The sequence below is a fragment of the Vipera berus genome (assembly GCF_964194415.1).
Source record: "Vipera berus genome assembly, chromosome: 6".
Classification (NCBI taxonomy): Eukaryota; Metazoa; Chordata; class Lepidosauria; order Squamata; family Viperidae; genus Vipera; species Vipera berus.
Window position 1 is genome coordinate 91,050,851 of NC_138208.1, and position 16,779 is coordinate 91,067,629.

A 16,779-nucleotide genomic window follows, 5' to 3' on the forward strand; every position below is an offset into this window, starting at 1 on the left:
CAAAATTCTATCAGCCTGTGCCCTGCTTCATTTTGTACTCCAAGGCCAAACTTGCCTGTTATTCCAGTTATCTTTTGGCTTCCTACTTTAGCATTCCAATCCCCCATGATGATAAGGACATCATTTTTGGGTGTTAGTTCTATAAGGTGCTGTAGGGCTTCATAGAACCAGTCAATTTCATCCTCTTCAGCACCGGTGGTTGGGGCATAGACTTGGACTACTGTGATATTGAATGGTTTGCCTTGGATTCGAACTGAGATCATTCTGTCATTTTGAGGATTGTATCCCAGTATTGCTTTTCCTACTCTTTTATTGACTATGAAGGCTACTCCATTTCTTCTGAGGGATTCTTGCCCGCAGTAGTATACCTGATGGTCATCTGAATTAAATTCACCCATTCCTGTCCATTTTAGTTCGCTGATACCTAAGCAACTTTGTTACTTCCCTTTTAAATCTCCAAATCTTTTAAATCTCTTTTATACCAGCTTCATATGTTTTTTTTTAAAAAGTCTTTTACAACTTTTAGAGACCCACTTTCTGTCTTCCTCCTTGATCTTCCCGTTTTCTCTGAAAAATCATTCTGGCACCATCTTCCTCCCTTTCTTTTAAATTAAGTAATCCAAAGTTCAATATTGAATGCAGGGATGGTTGCAGCGTCCTGCTCTGTTCCAAAACCTTGAAACAGAGGAGTCCCTGAGTCCGGAGTTAAATTCAGGCTCTGAGGGGGCTCTCACCCTTCGGCCCCCAGATTAATCATTCTGGGGGTCTAGGGGAACTCTACCTCTACCTGAATGCTCACCCTCCCCTCTTCTCCTGAGGGGGGTTCCCAAACCGCAGAACAGCTGATTGTCGCTGTTTTCGCGATTTCAACAGAATCAACGGGGCTGATGGTCGGAATGACCGCCATTGACGGAGCCTTGCCACCCGGAAGTCACTTTTTTTTGACTTTGGTCACAAGCTTTAGTTCATTTTGAGCCTTACCTTCCCTCACTTCATCTTTGCAGGCACGGGCTATTTGCTGATATTCTTCCATAGTTCTGTGCCCCTCTTTCCACTTTTTATACTTGTCCTTTTTATCTTTCAATTTATCAGAGAGAGCTTTGTGCAGCCATGCTGGTTTCTTTTGAGAACTATTATTTTTCTTCTTTGTTGGTATTGTGCTAGACTGGTTGTTTTTTTTTCTTCAAAATTTCCCAAACATCTTGAGTTGTTTTCCCCTTGAGGATTCTCCTCCATGGAATCTCTCCCAAGCTCTCTCTAAGTTTATTGAAATTAGCTCTCTTAAAGTCCAAGATTCTAGTTTGACTGTGTTCTATTGCTTCTGCTTCCATAATGTTGAATATTGCATGATCATCCCCCACCTTCTACTTCTCTTGTCTTAACCTTTGTTCTCCATGTCTTTGTCTGCCTTTCCTGGGAGAGTCCATCCAGAAAGGGGCAAGGAGTTCTGGTTCTCATGTCTTTCAGGCCTGCACAGATGATCCCCCCCCACATCTTTGCAAGCAGAGCACACTTACCCAAATGCTGCCTCCATCCATTTAAGCCATGGAATTGAGTTTTGAATCTAGCCATCCACTAAAAAGCCACCATGTAACCTGAGTGGAACAGATCTTCCCAAGTCCTACCAGTCCGCCAGATGCCAGTAAAAAAATGAAGAAGGAAGGAGTCCTGGAGCCATGGGTCCCCACTTGAAGCCTTAGAAGAAAATTAGGAAAACTATGGGGGGAGGGTGGAAACTCATTGTAAAGTTTTTTTTCTTGCCCCGTTTGTATTATAATAAGCCAGTTGAATGTATTTATGGAGAGATGGCATTTCGAAATAGTTGGCACAGCAAGTCCTGAACACCTTGGGACTTCTGTCTGGTGGGGGGGAAAATTTATCCAGAATGTTTGTATTGCCTGTTTGTATTAGTAGCTGCACGCACACACGTGTGCACACCCACACACAGACACAAACACACACACACCATTCATAATCACACTGAGTCTCCTCCATCTACCTTCAGTAAAGCTGTGTCATTAAAACTTTATAGGAACAACCTCCAGCAAAATTCCAAGGGGGAGGGAACCAGGCCCCCTCAGGTGATTTGCAATTCATATGCCCTGACTAAGGAGGTAGCAGGAAAGAGATCTCCAAACCTAAGCCCTGAATATCTTGCACTGGTGGACTCACTGTGTGCAAGTTAGGAAAAAAAAATTAATAGCCTGGCTTGCATACTGGCTAACTTCAGTTGGACATCACAAACCTGGATGCACTGAACTAAGAGCTAAGGCAGGAAATAACTTCTGAAAATGGGCAGCCAGTGGTTATGTACTGAGACAAACCATGGCTGTGAGGAATTTTGGGAGGAATGTGCAAACCTGACTGGAAGCTAAAGGTGACATCCAACGTTTGAAAAGGATTGGCACAGAATATTGGACACTATAAATTTCTTTTCCACCTAACAAAATTTTTGCCCTGACTTTTAGAACTCTATGGGTTGGAAGCTCCCCTTTTAAGAGCCATGGCAGGGATCTTTCCCCCCCCCCTGCCTCCATTAGTGTTTTTCTTCTTTTTTGCATTAACAGTTTAAAGCTTGTTTACCAAGTATCCCTGATCAGACCAATTTTAATCTTGTGCCAGTAAGTGTGTCACCCACACTATATGGCACAAAGGGGGGATTGAGGGAAGTCAGCTCCCCAGAGAAGGAAATATTAAAAAGGGCAGAAAAACATATTTCCTCAAAAGATATTGAAGAACCAGGAAAGCATGCCCTGTTTTCTTAATAGTTTCCTTCCCCCAAGCAGAAAACCAGTTCTATAGACATGCAAATGTAAACCATCAAGAAAGTTGGAGCTGGAAGCTTAGGAAGACAAAGACCCAAAATCTACATACCCCAGCCCCAGAAATGCAGGATACCTTTGGACATAATAGGATTGACCCACAACCATCAAGAATACCAGGAAGGCACACCCAGACTCGAGTCAAAATACGTGACACAGGAAATAGAAAGCCTGACATAGGAAATAACTCCAAACAAAAGACTCCAGAGGGTATAAAAACCCACTCCCTACATGTGCTCAGTCCTTTTTTTTTTTCTGGAACCATCTTTCTGTCTGGCTTTCCTCTGCAATAAACTGTAACCTTCTTCCTCAAGCAGTCGCCATGTTGCTTATCCCCAGCTTAGATGGAACTATGATGAAGACTTTTCTTCCTACACCGGCTCAGCTGAGGGGCAGCAGGAAGAGCGCAGGAGCTGCTCGGCCCTCGGCCAGGTCATTCGACCATATTCCTCCCCCTCAGATGGGGGGACACCCCAAAGACCTGCAGGTCCAGGTGAGGGGGGCAGGAGGTCACAGAGAAAGTCTGTCTCTCCTCCGGTCACTAAGAAGCGACACCCCTCGGTGGGCCTAATCAGTCCAGGATTATTCCTGACCTCCCAGCGGAGTCGGAGAAGTTGGCTCCTCTGCTTGGCCTGGGATCCTGACAGGGCCTTGCTGACCTGGGAGAGGAGCCCCGTCCCCCAGGATGCCCAGCATGGTGGTTTATAGCCTGTCTCTTCCATTTCTCTCATTTTAATTCTTTTCTGGAATTTTAAAAAGAGTTTTCTTATATTGTAAGGGGCCCAGAAAGGAAGAATAAAGAAAGTGGGGGACGGAGGGAGGGAGGGAGGGAGGAAGGAAGGAAGGAAGGAAGGAAGGAAGGAAGGAAGGAAGGAAGGAAGGAAGGAAGGAAGGAAGGAAGGAATACAGCATGTCACCCTTAACCCTGTGAATCTGATCAGAGAACCCCAGGAGCTCAGGAATGAACTGGGGGGTCCTTGGTGCTCTCTGAGCTGGACGGTTTTCCTGCAGAAATTTCATGACCTGACAGAACTGGAAACATCTAGAAACAAATGAAGTTATAAGCAGAAGCCATCATGGGTGTGTTAAAAACACTTCATGCCCAACCATTCTTATTTCATTCTTTGACAAAGCGACTAAATGCCGTGGAGATAGTATATTTCAGCAAGGCATTCGACAAAGTAGACCACAATGTACTTGTGGGTAAGCTAGAAAAATGGGGACAGTCAGCATCACTACCCGATGGATTGGTGACTGGCTGACAAGCCGTACTCAGTGAGTAGTCCTTAAAGCTACTCCATCTACCAGGAGGGGAGGAAGCAGGGGGTCTTAGGCCCAGGACTCTTCAATAAATGAGGGAATAGGAGGGGTACTCATCAAATTTGCAGACGACACAAAGCTGGCTGGAAGAGCCCAGATCCCAGAAGACAAGCTCCGGATCCAAAGAGATCTTGACCGACTTGAACAAGGGGCTCTAACCAGTGGAGGAGCTGGCCTTCAGACATTGTGGCTGCTCCATCATGGGAGGCCTTTAAGAAGAGACTGGACAGCCACTTGTTTCAAACTGTACAGAGTCTCTGGCTGGAGCAGCGGACTGGACTAGAAGACCTCCAAGGTCCCTTCCAGCTCTATTCTGGTCGATTGATTGATTGACTAATAGATCAATTTAGCATGAAAATCTTTACGGTTTTATTTTTCAAATTCAGATTATTCAAATTCTCTTTCCTCCTTCCTTCCTTCCTTCCTTCCTTCCCTCCCTCCCTCCCTTTTTCTTTATTGAAATTGCCAGAAAACAATTTGCAAGGAATCCAACAGCCCCATCAATCATCGTCATTGTCATTGTTCTCCTCCTCCTCCCCGCCCCTCTCTACAAACTCAACTCGCTTCTAGCACTGATTATGTTCCCTGGTTGGGTCGTGAAACAAAACACCCAGCTCAGGGACCACCAGGGACTGATGTCAGAATCCATTTATATCACATTCATAAATGTATGTTTAAAACATTATTTCCCCCCCCATGGATTCTGCCATCTCCCGAGGAAGGAGGAGCGCATGTGTCTTCTTTTAATTCTGGAGAGGAAGAAGACAATAACCATAAAGATTCGAAGTTCCCTTTTTTCCACAAAAGGGATAACACGAAGTAGAAGGATGGGGGCTGACCAAATGGGGTTGAGGGAAGGGGGGGTTGAACCGGGAACCCTTTATAAAGTTTCAATTTGTAAAACAATACCAAGTCCTGTCTTGTATTCCCACAACCAAGCATGTCCTAGTAAAGATTCCTTTTGGACTAGAACTGACTCCAATAGTTTTTGTCTTCCTAAGACATGGATTGGGGTGGGTCCTGACAACCCCACAGTTCCACCTCAGTGGCAAAGGCTCCCCTCTCTCAGAAGCAACGGCCTGATTCGGAGATGTGCTGCTCCTTCTCTATCACCCCGGGACTTGGAAGCTGGGGGCCATCAGCAGAGCCTTGGGCCTTCTTTGCAGGAGCAAGCTATGCCGGTTCTTCCGTGGCTTAGTGTGTCATGCAGAGGAAGCCAGGATGGGGGGGGGGTTTCAACTTGGACCAAATCCAGAAAGGAGTGGGGCTCATTCTGCCCTCGAGTAAAGGGGTAGTGTGGGAAAGCCATTGGGTTAAGCCAGGGCTCGGCAACCTTAAACACTCAATGAGCCATTTGGAGCCCTTTCCCACAGAAAACACTTGGAGCCACAAAACCCTGCTGCTTTCCCCCCGCCAGCACTCCACCGCCGCCGCTGCTTACTCCCCCTCCCACACAGAGCGCCCTGCCGCTGCTGCTTTCTTCCTACACCTTCCCCACGTGGAGCGTGCCCTGCCGCCGCTTTTCCCTCCTACCTCCCTCGCGCAGAGCGCCCTGCCACTGCGGTTTTCCCCAGCAGCAAAGGTGGAATTTGGGAGGCAGCGGCAGGGCATAGCCCAGGCCCGGCCCGGCAGCGAAGCTTGTCCTTCCCACTCAAGAGGCCCCCAGCGGCTCCTCGCCTCCATCCGAGTTGAAGAAAGTGGAAGCACAGCGGCGGGATTGCTCTCAAGCGATAAGAGCTGGGCGCGCTGCTCGCTTGTCTGCGCCCGCCTTACTGAGAGCAATCCCGCTGCTGTGCCTCCGTTTTCTTCAGCTTGGATGGAGCGGAGTGGGGAGGGGAATGAGGAGAAGAGCAGTGAGGCTTTGTGCCAGCCAGCCGGGCAGGCGAGGGGTAGGTCGCGCAATGGTGGATGGCTTGGGGTATCATGGCCACTGGGGGGATCCTGACAAGCCTCAGGGCAGTGGAATTGGCAGCTTCTTCCACTTGGCCCGTTTCCCTAGCTCCGTACAAGATGCTTGGCAACCCCCCCCATACCCCCGATCGGGCCCACACGGCACCTTCTCTCCAGCTCCGATGCGGTGCTCCGTCACTTCCTCCACGGCCATGTGCAGTCTTACAAACAAAAGAATCTTGTGTGGACTGCCCACAAACCTCTTTTGTTTGTGGGACTAAAAAAAAGTTCAATTAATCAATTACAAGTTTGGGAGATCTATTTTTCCGTGAGGAATTGGAATTGATTGATCGGACCTTTTTTTTTTTAGGTGGTGGAGGACTGGGCAGAAAATGAAAGAGCCACATGCGGCTCCAGAGCGGCGGGTTGCTGACCCCTGGGTTAAGCAAAACACAACAACGTGGAGGCAGAAAGTCAAACTCACAAGAGGAATGTTGCAAAGTCGTGTCAGAGAGTTGGACTTTGCAGAAAGAGCAGCCAAGCTTCGATGTTTCTGTGTAGGGGGTTTGCAGTGAGACTCAGTGAAAACAGTCCTGTGGTTTGTGGTTTAGCGTTTCTTCAAAACCCAGCCATTCATTCAGCAGATTGTGCGAATGAGGCAGAGGAGGTGGGGGGGACCTCCTCTTGTCTGGGTACCCTAGAGGGGTGGGGGCTAATCATCCACACATCCGGAGTGCCTTCCTTTAGATTGCTGCACTGAGCAGGGGCTGAGCTGGATGACCTCAGGGAACATTTCAAACTGCAAGGTTACCTCTGTGGCATCCGTCTTGGCAGAGAGTAAACCCGTCAACCTGTTTTGTGCAAACAAGCTACTTCCTGATTGGTAGGCACAAAAATCCTTTCTCACACATAGCCTTTTCCCCCAACCTCCCCCCCACAGAAATCTCCCCCCTTTCCTTGCCTATAAATGCCTCCATTCCCTTCAGAGGAGGAAAGCCTGGAGTTGCCTCTGAGCAGAGTTGCTACCTGTAGAGGCTGAGGGACAGGTGAGTGCGGCTCTCCCACCTGTGGGCACCTGACAGGTGAGGCCCCTGCATAAGATCCCTACAGCCTCTCTCTCTCTCTCTCTCTCTCTCTCTCTCTCTCTCTCTCTCTCTCTTTCTGTCTCTGTCTCTCTCTCCCACCCCCGCATACCTGAAGGGACCTCTTGCAGGGGATCTGCGGGAGGCAGTGAACAAGGGATCTACCAGGGGGATCTCTGGGGAAGAGAAAGAGGGGCACAGGAGAGCCTTTGGGGAGCCCTTCTGTCCTATACTGTATGTAGCAATGGAGGATCCCCTGTGACTCCCACCCCCAAGGCTGCTGCCTGAAGAAGGAGGGAGAAATGGGGTCCAGCTGGGCAAGGGAAAAAGTGCAAAGCAAAGTGTGGGACTCCCAGGGTCGCCTGAAGGTTGGACTTCACCCCATTTCACCCCCTTGCCTCTCTTCCCCCCCCCAGTTCTCTCTGCAGGGAAGGAAGGAAGACCATGGGGCGATTCATCTCCGTCAGCTTCGGCTGGCTGATCGTGTTCCTCTCCCTGAGTGGTGAGTTCGAGCAGGGTCTCTCGTGTCCGGAGAGGCCAAAGCTCTCACATCTCCAACCCCTTCCTGATTTGAAACCCCCCCCCCAAAATCCTCTCCCCAAAGTTGCTTTTATTCCTGTTTGGCTCATTCTGCCCTTCTGATCCCACCATCTCTCTCCGCCCCAAGACTTGGGACTGCAAGCAACGATGCAAAACCAAAGCGAAATTAGCACCCCTGAAATGCAGAATTAAGAATGAAGTTAAACCCTTGGGCAAAATGCATGCATTGATGAATTAAAATTGAGTGCCCCTCCCCCACCTCTTGCTAGGGATTTCTCTCCATGGGGGCCACACAAGGGGTCAGGAGACCCTTCCCCATCTGCTGAAGAGCTGAGCCCCTGCTGGGGGCATCTTCAGAGGGGCCCTTCTTGAACGGGGGGGAGCAGGGGGGCAGCCCCACTGGAAATCTGCCACTGAACCCCTGTAGTTGTTTCGGGGAACCCAGGAGGCGAGAGGAGATCTCTTAGGACAGATCCACCGGATCCCCATTCCTTTGCTAATTCGGGAGGCTTTCAAGGGCAGCCCCACATCAAGGACCTTGCAGTAGTCTGGATAGGTTGCATCCAAAATGGGGATAAATCTTGCTAAGCCTGAATGACTCAGGAGGCTTCACGTTTTTTATTTATTTATTCCTTTGTATCCCACCTTTATTATTATTACTACCAATAATTTAAGACAGCGAACATACTTGATATTCTTTCCTCCTTCTGTTTTCCAACAACAACAACCCTGTGAGGTGGATTAAGCGGAAAGTGATTGACAGAAATTCACCCTGCTTTCATGACTAAGGCGGGAGTAGAACTCCCCGTCTCCTTGTGATTGGGCCAGAGTCCTCCAGCTGACTTCCAGGGATAATGTGAGACTAGAATTCCTGGTCTCCCGCTTCCTAACCAGGTGCTCTAACCACTAGGCCAAATTGGCTCAGTTGGGGCTTGAGGCCCTGGCAGGTCTGCAAAGTTTAATCTATTCATGAAAGAACCCAATTTCCGACTTTGCATCGTTCACTGCTACTGCTAAGCTTGTAAGCTGCCCTGAGTCTTCGGAGAAGGGCGGGATATAAATGGAATTAAAAAAAAAGCAACCAACATGGACAGAGTCACACCAGACATGCAGCTTCCAGGGAATTAAACAAGGCTAGCTCTAACCGAGGTTTGGACAATCTGCAAAGGAAGCTGCTATATCTGTAACCCAAGTCAGATTCAGTTTGTTGTCAGCAAATTAACTCTGCAGGTTAAGAATGTTCCACAGACCCAGCTGTCTCCTCCCCCCCCTTCACTCCCTCCCCTCCCCCCTCCTCCCCCCTCCTCCTCCCCTTCCTGCACTCCCTCACCCTCCTCCTCCTTCTCCCCGTCCTCCTCCCCCCTCCTTTCACCCTCCTGTCCCTCACCCTCTTCCTCCTCCCTTCCTCCTCCTCCTCTTCCCCTCCCCCTCCCCCTCTCTTCTCATTGGGCGTCCTGTCTTTCCATGCAGGAACTGGAGCTGATTTTGATTGTCCCTCTGGTTGGTCTGCCTATGATCAGTATTGCTACCAGGCCGTTGATGAACTGAAAAGCTGGGCGGATGCAGAGGTCAGCCATGCTTGTGTGCCTGTGGAACTTCCCGCCCAGGCAGGGGAAACGTCCAGGGACAGACTTGCAAAGCCCCAAGGTCCCCTCTGGCTACGAGGAGATGGAGGGAGACTCGGCTGGGGGTTCAAAAAGGGAGGAAAGCCCCCGATTTTGGGGACCACTGTGATGCAGATATCCCAAGGACTCTTCCTCTGGGCCCCTTTGAGCTTCCCTTCTCCGCCCTTTGAGCCAGCAGGAAACGGTGCCAGGATCGTGTTTTCTGCACACACACCCGGATGCCAGACCCTCCACTGTTTCCAGGCATAAGGTGGGCGGAGGGCAGCAGCCTCATCTAGGGCCGATGAAGGGCCGGGATTTGTACCTTTCCTGGCTTGTTTTCCTCCCCTCCTGCCCTACATCTCCCCCAATGCCTTCCCTTAATGTGGCCTTTTCTTAAATTTGTTTTTATTCCACTTTGCTTATTTTTTTACAAATAACCTCAAGGTGGCCAGCACACACAATCGTCCTTTGTCCATTTTCCCCAGAACAACAACCCTGTGAGGTGGACTATCTGAGAGGGAGTGACTGGCCCAAAGATACCGGGTGACACTCAGGCAGGATTAGAACTCCCGCCTCCTGGCTGCGAGCCTGGTGCCTCCCCCACTAGGCCAGCTGGCTCTCGGCTTCCTTTCGGGGGAGGAGAAAGCAGGTTTTGGCAGACGCCAACGGAGGGATCAGAGACCTGTCAAAACCCATTTCAGGCTGGAGAAGTGAGAGGCGTTGGGGGGGGGATCAGGGAGGGGTCTAGTCCAGTTAGGCAGCCTCCCCCTTCCTGGACAGCCCTTTGTCCGGAATGAGGTAGGGGGGTGGACTAGAAGACCTCCCAGGGCCCTTCCCTCTCTGTGAGGCTGTTATCCCGCAGAGGTGAGGCCCGAGTGTGCCTGGAGGTCTCGGATGCTCTGAAAAGCCGGGCAGTAGCTGGCTGGGAGGTCTCCCCAAATCTGGAAGGCTGAGCTGCGTTTGGCCCCCTCCAAGATTCTGCAAATTCTTTTTTCCGCTCCTTCCTCTCGGAAACTCAGAGGAGGAGGAGGAGGAGGAGGAGGAGGAGGAGGAGGAGGAGGAGGAGGAGGACAGGGAGCAGGCGGAGAGCGGGGTCTGCAGAGCCCCCTGCCCCAAAGGCTGGTCCCGGGTTCAGTCCGGGACCTCTGTTGAGGGTCCTGAAGCCGAAAGAGGCTTTGCTCAAAAACTGCCTGTTCAGGGAGGGCAACTGCGGGTCTCAAGGAGGTGGGGAGGGTGGCCAGGATCAGGCAGTCACAGCCCTGCTCTGTTCTCAGAGGCAGAAACACAAACACACTCACTCACAACACACACACACACACACACACACACACACACACACCACACCATATAGACACAAACATCTGCTTCTCAGCTGAACAAGTGTCTTTCTCTCCCAGAAATTCTGCACGGAGCAGGCGAACGGCGGGCATCTCGCCTCAATCGAAAGCGTGGAAGAAGCAGAATTTGTGGCCCAGCTGGTGTCTGGCTTCATCCCGAAACACGGAATCTATGTGTGGATTGGACTGAGGGATCGACGCAAAGAGCAGGTAGTCCTCATCTTTATGACCACAAATGAATCCAGAATTTCTGTTGCTAAGTGAAACATTTGTTAAGTGAGTTTTGCCCCATTCTATAACTTCTTGCCACAGTTGTTAAGTGAGAGACAGAGAGGGGGGGAGGGAAGGAAAGAGAGAGATAGAAAGAGAGAGAGGGAAGGAGGGAGGATACATTTGTTCTGCCCCTTGAAGATCGGCCAACTTTTCTCTCTGCCTCTGGGCCCTGCACAGCCAGAGACCGCTCCTCAATCGGCTAAGGGGGTTTCTTGTCTTTCCAGCAATGCAGGTCGGAGTGGAGTGATGGCTCCAAGATCATTTACGTAAACTGGAAAGAAGGAGAATCCAAAATGTGTCAAGGGTTGGCTAAATGGACAAGTAAGTCAGTGTGGTGGTGCACATTGTGTTACGTCAAGGAGGGTGGGCTTCCCTCCATGAGGACCCAAGTGATCCTTCTCGCAACCCCTTGGCCACTGGTGACCTTTCTTGACCTCCTGGATCTCTGAGCTGCCTCAGTCCCACACTCTGTACAGACAAGGGAACACAACACAACCATGGGATAATCCGTTAAAAAGTTCCTATATTTACAGAAATGGACTATTCTACCTATTAGTCTAAAAAAGGGGACAAAAAAGAGAAATAAATAAAAAGACACAGTCTGAAAAGGATTTGAAGTACTCTGGGGATACCTAGTGAATACTATTGGCAAACAAGCTTGCTTACATTTTGGACTGACCTTGGCATTAAGATAAACACCTGAAACAGTTGGGGATGAATTTGGCTTAGACTTGTGGGGGTGGACACTTACTGATTTTTGTTTGAAAAATAGCCTCCACCAAGGGCTATTTATAATGATTATAAAATGGAGAAGGATCAGCCACAAACCTCGCTTGACTATAACCTTATACTTGAAACAATCTACAGAATCACTGAGATGTCTATCTCCAGATTTAATAATTTACATGCCAACCTTAAGTCACAAATTGAAACCCAGATTGCAACTAAAGAATTTACACTTCAGAATATAACAAAATTGGAAGATATTACTATTGAGACAGAGGAATACAAGCAACAACAACAAAGTACTGAAAAAACTAATATCCAAAACCTGACTTTACTCAAAGAACCAACAATTTTTAAAGTATAAGGAACCACTACTATGACAGACAATCTTAAAGACCAAAAACAGAAAAAGGGATTGGAGCCATCAGCCCATCATTAAACTAACAAGCTCCGTCTTAACCTTGTTCTGAAAGGCCATCATTGTCTCAGGGCATCTGGCTTTTCCTGCCTGGTTTGCTTGCTTAGATATAGATCAATCTTGCAATACCCCAATGCGGTGAGAAGAACCTCGGCCACATTGTGTGTGTGTGTGTGTGTGTGTTTGTGTAGAAGAGAAATATTAACACATGCCTGGTCGAATTATACACCAACCAAAGGAGCAGCTTAAAATCCAATTTGGTCTCTGGTTAAGGCACCTGGCTAGAAACCAGGAGACGGGGAGTTCTAGTCCCACCTTAGGCGCTCAAGCCGACTGGGTGACTTTGGTCGAATCACAGGGAGACAGAGAGTTCTAGTGCCACCTTAGGAATGAAAGACAGCTGGAGACTTTGGGCCAGCCCACCTCACAGGGTTGTTGCTGTGGGGAAAAGAGGAAGAGGAAGGGGTGTTGGATACTTTGCTGCCTTGCGTTAGGTGTTAAGTAAAGAGGTGGGATACATAGAAATAAATACAAATTAAATTAAAAAACAGGCAAAATAAATGAAACAAATTTGATGGCCAGGTAAGTGATCTGGGTTAGAACAACCTGTTGAACCCCCAGCCTGTTTTAGCAGAGGAGAGTCTCCACCTGTTCTATCTTCACATCCTCCTGCAACTGAGGGAGAAGCCTCTGAAAAGATCTTCTGGGTCTCTCAGGGAATCTCGGCAAAAAGTGATCAAAATTTTCCTTTTTTTTCCAGATTTTCACAAGTGGGACTATGTTAGCTGTGCAGAACAATATCGTTTCGTCTGCAAATTCCCGCCACAGTGTTAAGATCCAGCTGTGCGAACTCTGAAGAATCAAGGAAACCCCCGACCTACCCCCCCAACCCCCGCCTGCTGCCATCTCTGCTCTGCCACCTTCGCTCAATGGATCCTCTCTGTAGCCGGGATCTGGTTTTGCTGCTCCTGATGGTCCTGGAGGTCCAATAAATTCTGCCTAGCACAACTGGCCTTGTTTCCTTGGGGCACCCAGGAGACGGTTGAGTCCCGAAGCTCAAGACCCCCCAGCCCCCTTCGTGGCAGGGCTCGGCCTTAAGGGGGGAGGGTGACTCTTAGGTGGGACCACCCACTCAGGCGCAGATGCTTTCCTCCCGTCCCCCTCCCTGGATCAGAAGGGGGTGGAACCTGCTGGGCCTCAGCACCCCTTCCCTGCCCCCAGAGCCGATTGGCAACCCCAGTGCCCCCCCTGGGCAAGATGGCGGCATCCCGCTAAAGAGGGCAGGGGGGTGGGAGGGGGGCTGGGTCGAGGAGGCACTTTCTGGTGAGTTTTCCAACTAGCAGCTGAAGCCCCTACTCTGGAAATCCTAAAATTTGAAATGTTACTTGAGGCCATCCAGCCCAGCCCCTGCCCCGGATACGTGGCTGATTAGCCCCCACCCCTCTAGGGTACCCAGACAAGGGGATCCCCCCACCTCCTCTGGGTCTTGGGCTGCTGTTGACAGGCTGACTTCCCCTTTTTCTGAGCGAGATTTTTCTAACTTCCCTTCACAACCTGTAGGAACGAACAGCTTTATTTATTTATTTTTGGGGCTTATATGCCGCCCTATCTCCCGAAGGACTCAGGGCGCCTAACAACAATAAAATACAGCGATACAAAAGTTAAAAAGAATTACATTAACAGCCCCAATAAAATAAATTAAAATTAAAAAATTAAAAATTAAAAAACATTTAAAAATCCCTGTCGTCAGTCCAGGTCAGCCTGATGGAAAAGGAAAGTTTTAAGGCCGCGGCGAAAGGACCGGAGATCCGGGGCCATCCGGAGCTCAAGGGGGAGTTGGTTCCACAGGGCTGGCACTCCCACAGAAAAGGCCCTCCCCCTGGGGGTTGCCAGCCGACATTGTCTAGCCGACGGCACCCTGAGGAGGCCTTCTCTGTGTGAGCGCACCGGGCGACAGGAAGTCGTTCCCGGCAGCAGACGGTCCTGCAAGTATCCCGGGCCTAAGCCATGTAGGGCTTTAAAGGTAAGTACCAGCACCTTAAATCTCACCCGGAGGACGACCGGTAACCAATGCAGCTCACGCAGGAGGGGTGTAGTATGGGAGTATCGGGATGCTCCCATCACTACCCGTGCGGCCGCATTCTGCACCAGCTGGACGCTCCCAGCGTCCTCCCAATGGAGGGCATTGCTGCATTCCCACAAGATGCCCGGACCTGGACCCACGTTCAGAAAAATGAACGTCTGTCTCGTTCACACAGTCTGCTGAATGGGTGGCTGGGTGTGAAGAAACACTGAACCACAAATCGACCCCCCTCTGTTTTAATGCAGAATTGTCTGCAAAATCCCCACACAAACCTTAGAATAGAATAGAGCTGGAAGGGACCTTGGAGGTCTTCTAGTCCAGCCCCCTACTCAAACAGGAGAACCTATGCCATCTCAGACAAATGACTGTCCAGCCTCTTCTTAAAAATCTTCGGTGATGGAGTGCCCACGTCTTCTGGTGGCAGGCTATTCCGCTGGTTAATTGTGCTCACTTTCAGGAAGTTTCTCCTTAATTCCAGGTTGCTTCTCTCTGGTCAATTTCCAAACATTGTTTCTCATTCTTCCCCCAGGTGCTTTGGAAAATAATTGGACCCCCTCCTCTTCTTTGTGTCAGCCCCTCAAATACTGGAATGCTGCTATCCTGTCTCCCCTATTTCTTCTTTTCTTTAGTCTAGCCCAGGGGTAGGCAACCTCGGCTCTTTTATGACTCATGGACTTCAACTCCCAGAATTCCTGAGCCAGCCAAGCTGACTCAGGAATTCTGGGAGTTGAAGTCCATGAGTCATAAAAGAGCCGAGGTTGCCTACCCCTGGTCTAGCCAAAGCCAAGTCCTGCAGCCGTTCTTTGTGTGTTTAAGTCTCCAGGCCTTTGATGATCACAGTTGCTCTTCTCTGTATTTTTCCCAAAGCCTCAACATCTTTTTTGGCTGCAGTATTCCAGGTGGGGCCTCACTAGGGCTTTATAAAGCGGTACTAATACTTCGCGTGATCTTGATTCTATGCCTCTGTTTGTGCAACCCAGGATTGTGTTAGCTTTTTTGGCTGCTGCCGCACGGTGCTGGCTCATGGTCAAGCGATCGTCCACTAGGACTCCAAGGTCCCTCTCTCAGTGGCTGTTTTTGAGCCCGGTCTTCCCCACCCAAGGGGGTCCACAGCAGCTCTTCTCTGCCAGCAGGGGTGGGAGGGGCAAAGCCCAGTGGGGTGGGAGGGTCCCGGAGTGGCCTGGACCCTGCAATGGAGGCCTTGAAAGGTCATCACCACACCTTGAAGGGCATCTGAAATGCCCGATACAAGAAAGGCCACGACTGGAGTACAACTCGAAGGTCCGCAAAGGGTCTCCCAGCTGGAGCGAAGACTCAGCCCTGCGGCACACCACAACACCGCAGCCCAGGGCTGGACCTCTCCCTCCCTGTCCAGACTGGCTGCAGCCGGCGATGGAGAAAGGAGCCGAACCAGCACAGAACAGGGCCGGCCCCAAAGGATGCCGCGGTTGATGGGATTGAGGGCCACTGAGCGCTGCCAGAGGGCGAGGGTGGTGGCACTCCCCTCCCCACTCTTGCCGGAGGTCCTCAGCAATTGAGCCCGGTGCTCTTTCTCCCCCAGAACAAGGCCTAAATCCTGGCAGGGGGGTCTGCGTCACCCGGGACCCTTTTCCACAACCATCCCTGGAACGGGGAGCTTGGCAACTGGATGAAAGTTGCCCAGGCAGGCGGGATGCAGGGGTGGCTTTTTTAAGGAGGGGGCCAGTCAGGGATTCCTGAAAAGGACGAGGAGGGAACTGGCAGCTGGGGGCCCTGAGACCCTCCCGGCCCCTGCCCACTTCCGGGCTCCATCAGGCACCAACCGATCCCAGACAGCCAGGCAAAAACTCTCCCAGGTCTTAAGATCCCCGTTTCCCAGTGCCTGAATCTTGGTAGCTGCACCCGGAATTCCTGGACTTCCTTTTCCGGGGAGAAGGTTTGCCAGGAAATCCCTCCTGAGGGGCCCATCCTGAAGCCCAATTCAACTCCATGGAGTAAATAGAGAATCTGTTTCTCCACGATCTCGGGGTGCCTGAGAGGGATCCCCAAATTCCCAGAGTAGGGGCTTCAGCTGCTAGTTGGAAAACTCAACAACCGGAAAGCGCCTCCTGGACCCAGCCCCCCTCCCACCCCCCTGCCCTCTTTAGCGGGATGCTGCCATCTTGCCCAGGGGGGGCATGGGGGTGCCAATCGGCTCTGGGGGCAGGGAAGGGGTGCTGAGGCCCAGCAGGTTCCACCCCCTTCGGATCCAGGGAGGGGGACGGGAGGAAAGCATCTGTGCCTGAGTGGGTGGTCCCACCTAAGAGTCGCCCTCCCCCCTTAAGGCCGAGCCCTGCTGAGGGGCCCATCCTGAAGCCCAATTCAACTCCATGGAGTAAATAGAGAAGCCGTTTCTCCACGATCTCGGGGCGCCTGAAAGGGATCCCAAAATTCCCAGAGTAGGGGCTTCAGCTGCTACTTGGAAAACTCAACAACCGGAAAGTGCCTTCTGGACTCAGCTCCCCTCCACTCTTTGGAAGAGGGGATAGATGGGGAACTCATCAAATTTGCAGACAACACAAAGCTGGCAGGAATAGCCAATACTCCAGAAGATAGGCTTAAGATACAGAAGGATCTGGACAGACTCGAACACTGGGCGCTATCTAACAAAATGAAATTCAATTGTGAAAAAGTAAGGTTCTACATTTAGGCAGGAAAAATCA

At 50.5% G+C, this 16,779-nt stretch overlaps 1 protein-coding gene across 3 annotated transcripts in view; it reads left to right on the forward strand.

Annotated features, from left to right (window-relative positions):
* The window catches only part of LOC308670183 (snaclec coagulation factor X-activating enzyme light chain 2-like), a 43,573-nt gene extending 30,530 nt beyond the window's left edge, over positions 1-13,043 (forward strand). Inside the window, exons 1-6 of one of the 3 annotated variants that reach the window (XM_081331486.1) lie at positions 6,962-7,078; positions 7,531-7,616; positions 9,125-9,222; positions 10,659-10,808; positions 11,096-11,192; positions 12,776-13,040. In XM_081331486.1, the coding sequence (XP_081187612.1) occupies positions 7,559-7,616; positions 9,125-9,222; positions 10,659-10,808; positions 11,096-11,192; positions 12,776-12,849 (477 nt within the window). In that variant the 5' untranslated portion in view covers positions 6,962-7,078; positions 7,531-7,558 and the 3' untranslated portion in view covers positions 12,850-13,040. Of the gene's footprint in view, positions 1-6,961; positions 7,115-7,530; positions 7,617-9,124; positions 9,223-10,658; positions 10,809-11,095; positions 11,193-12,775 lie in introns of those variants that run through there. The other 2 variants (XM_081331485.1, XM_081331490.1) reach the window with 2 other exon arrangements.
* The last annotated feature ends 3,736 nt before the right edge of the window (positions 13,044-16,779 follow it).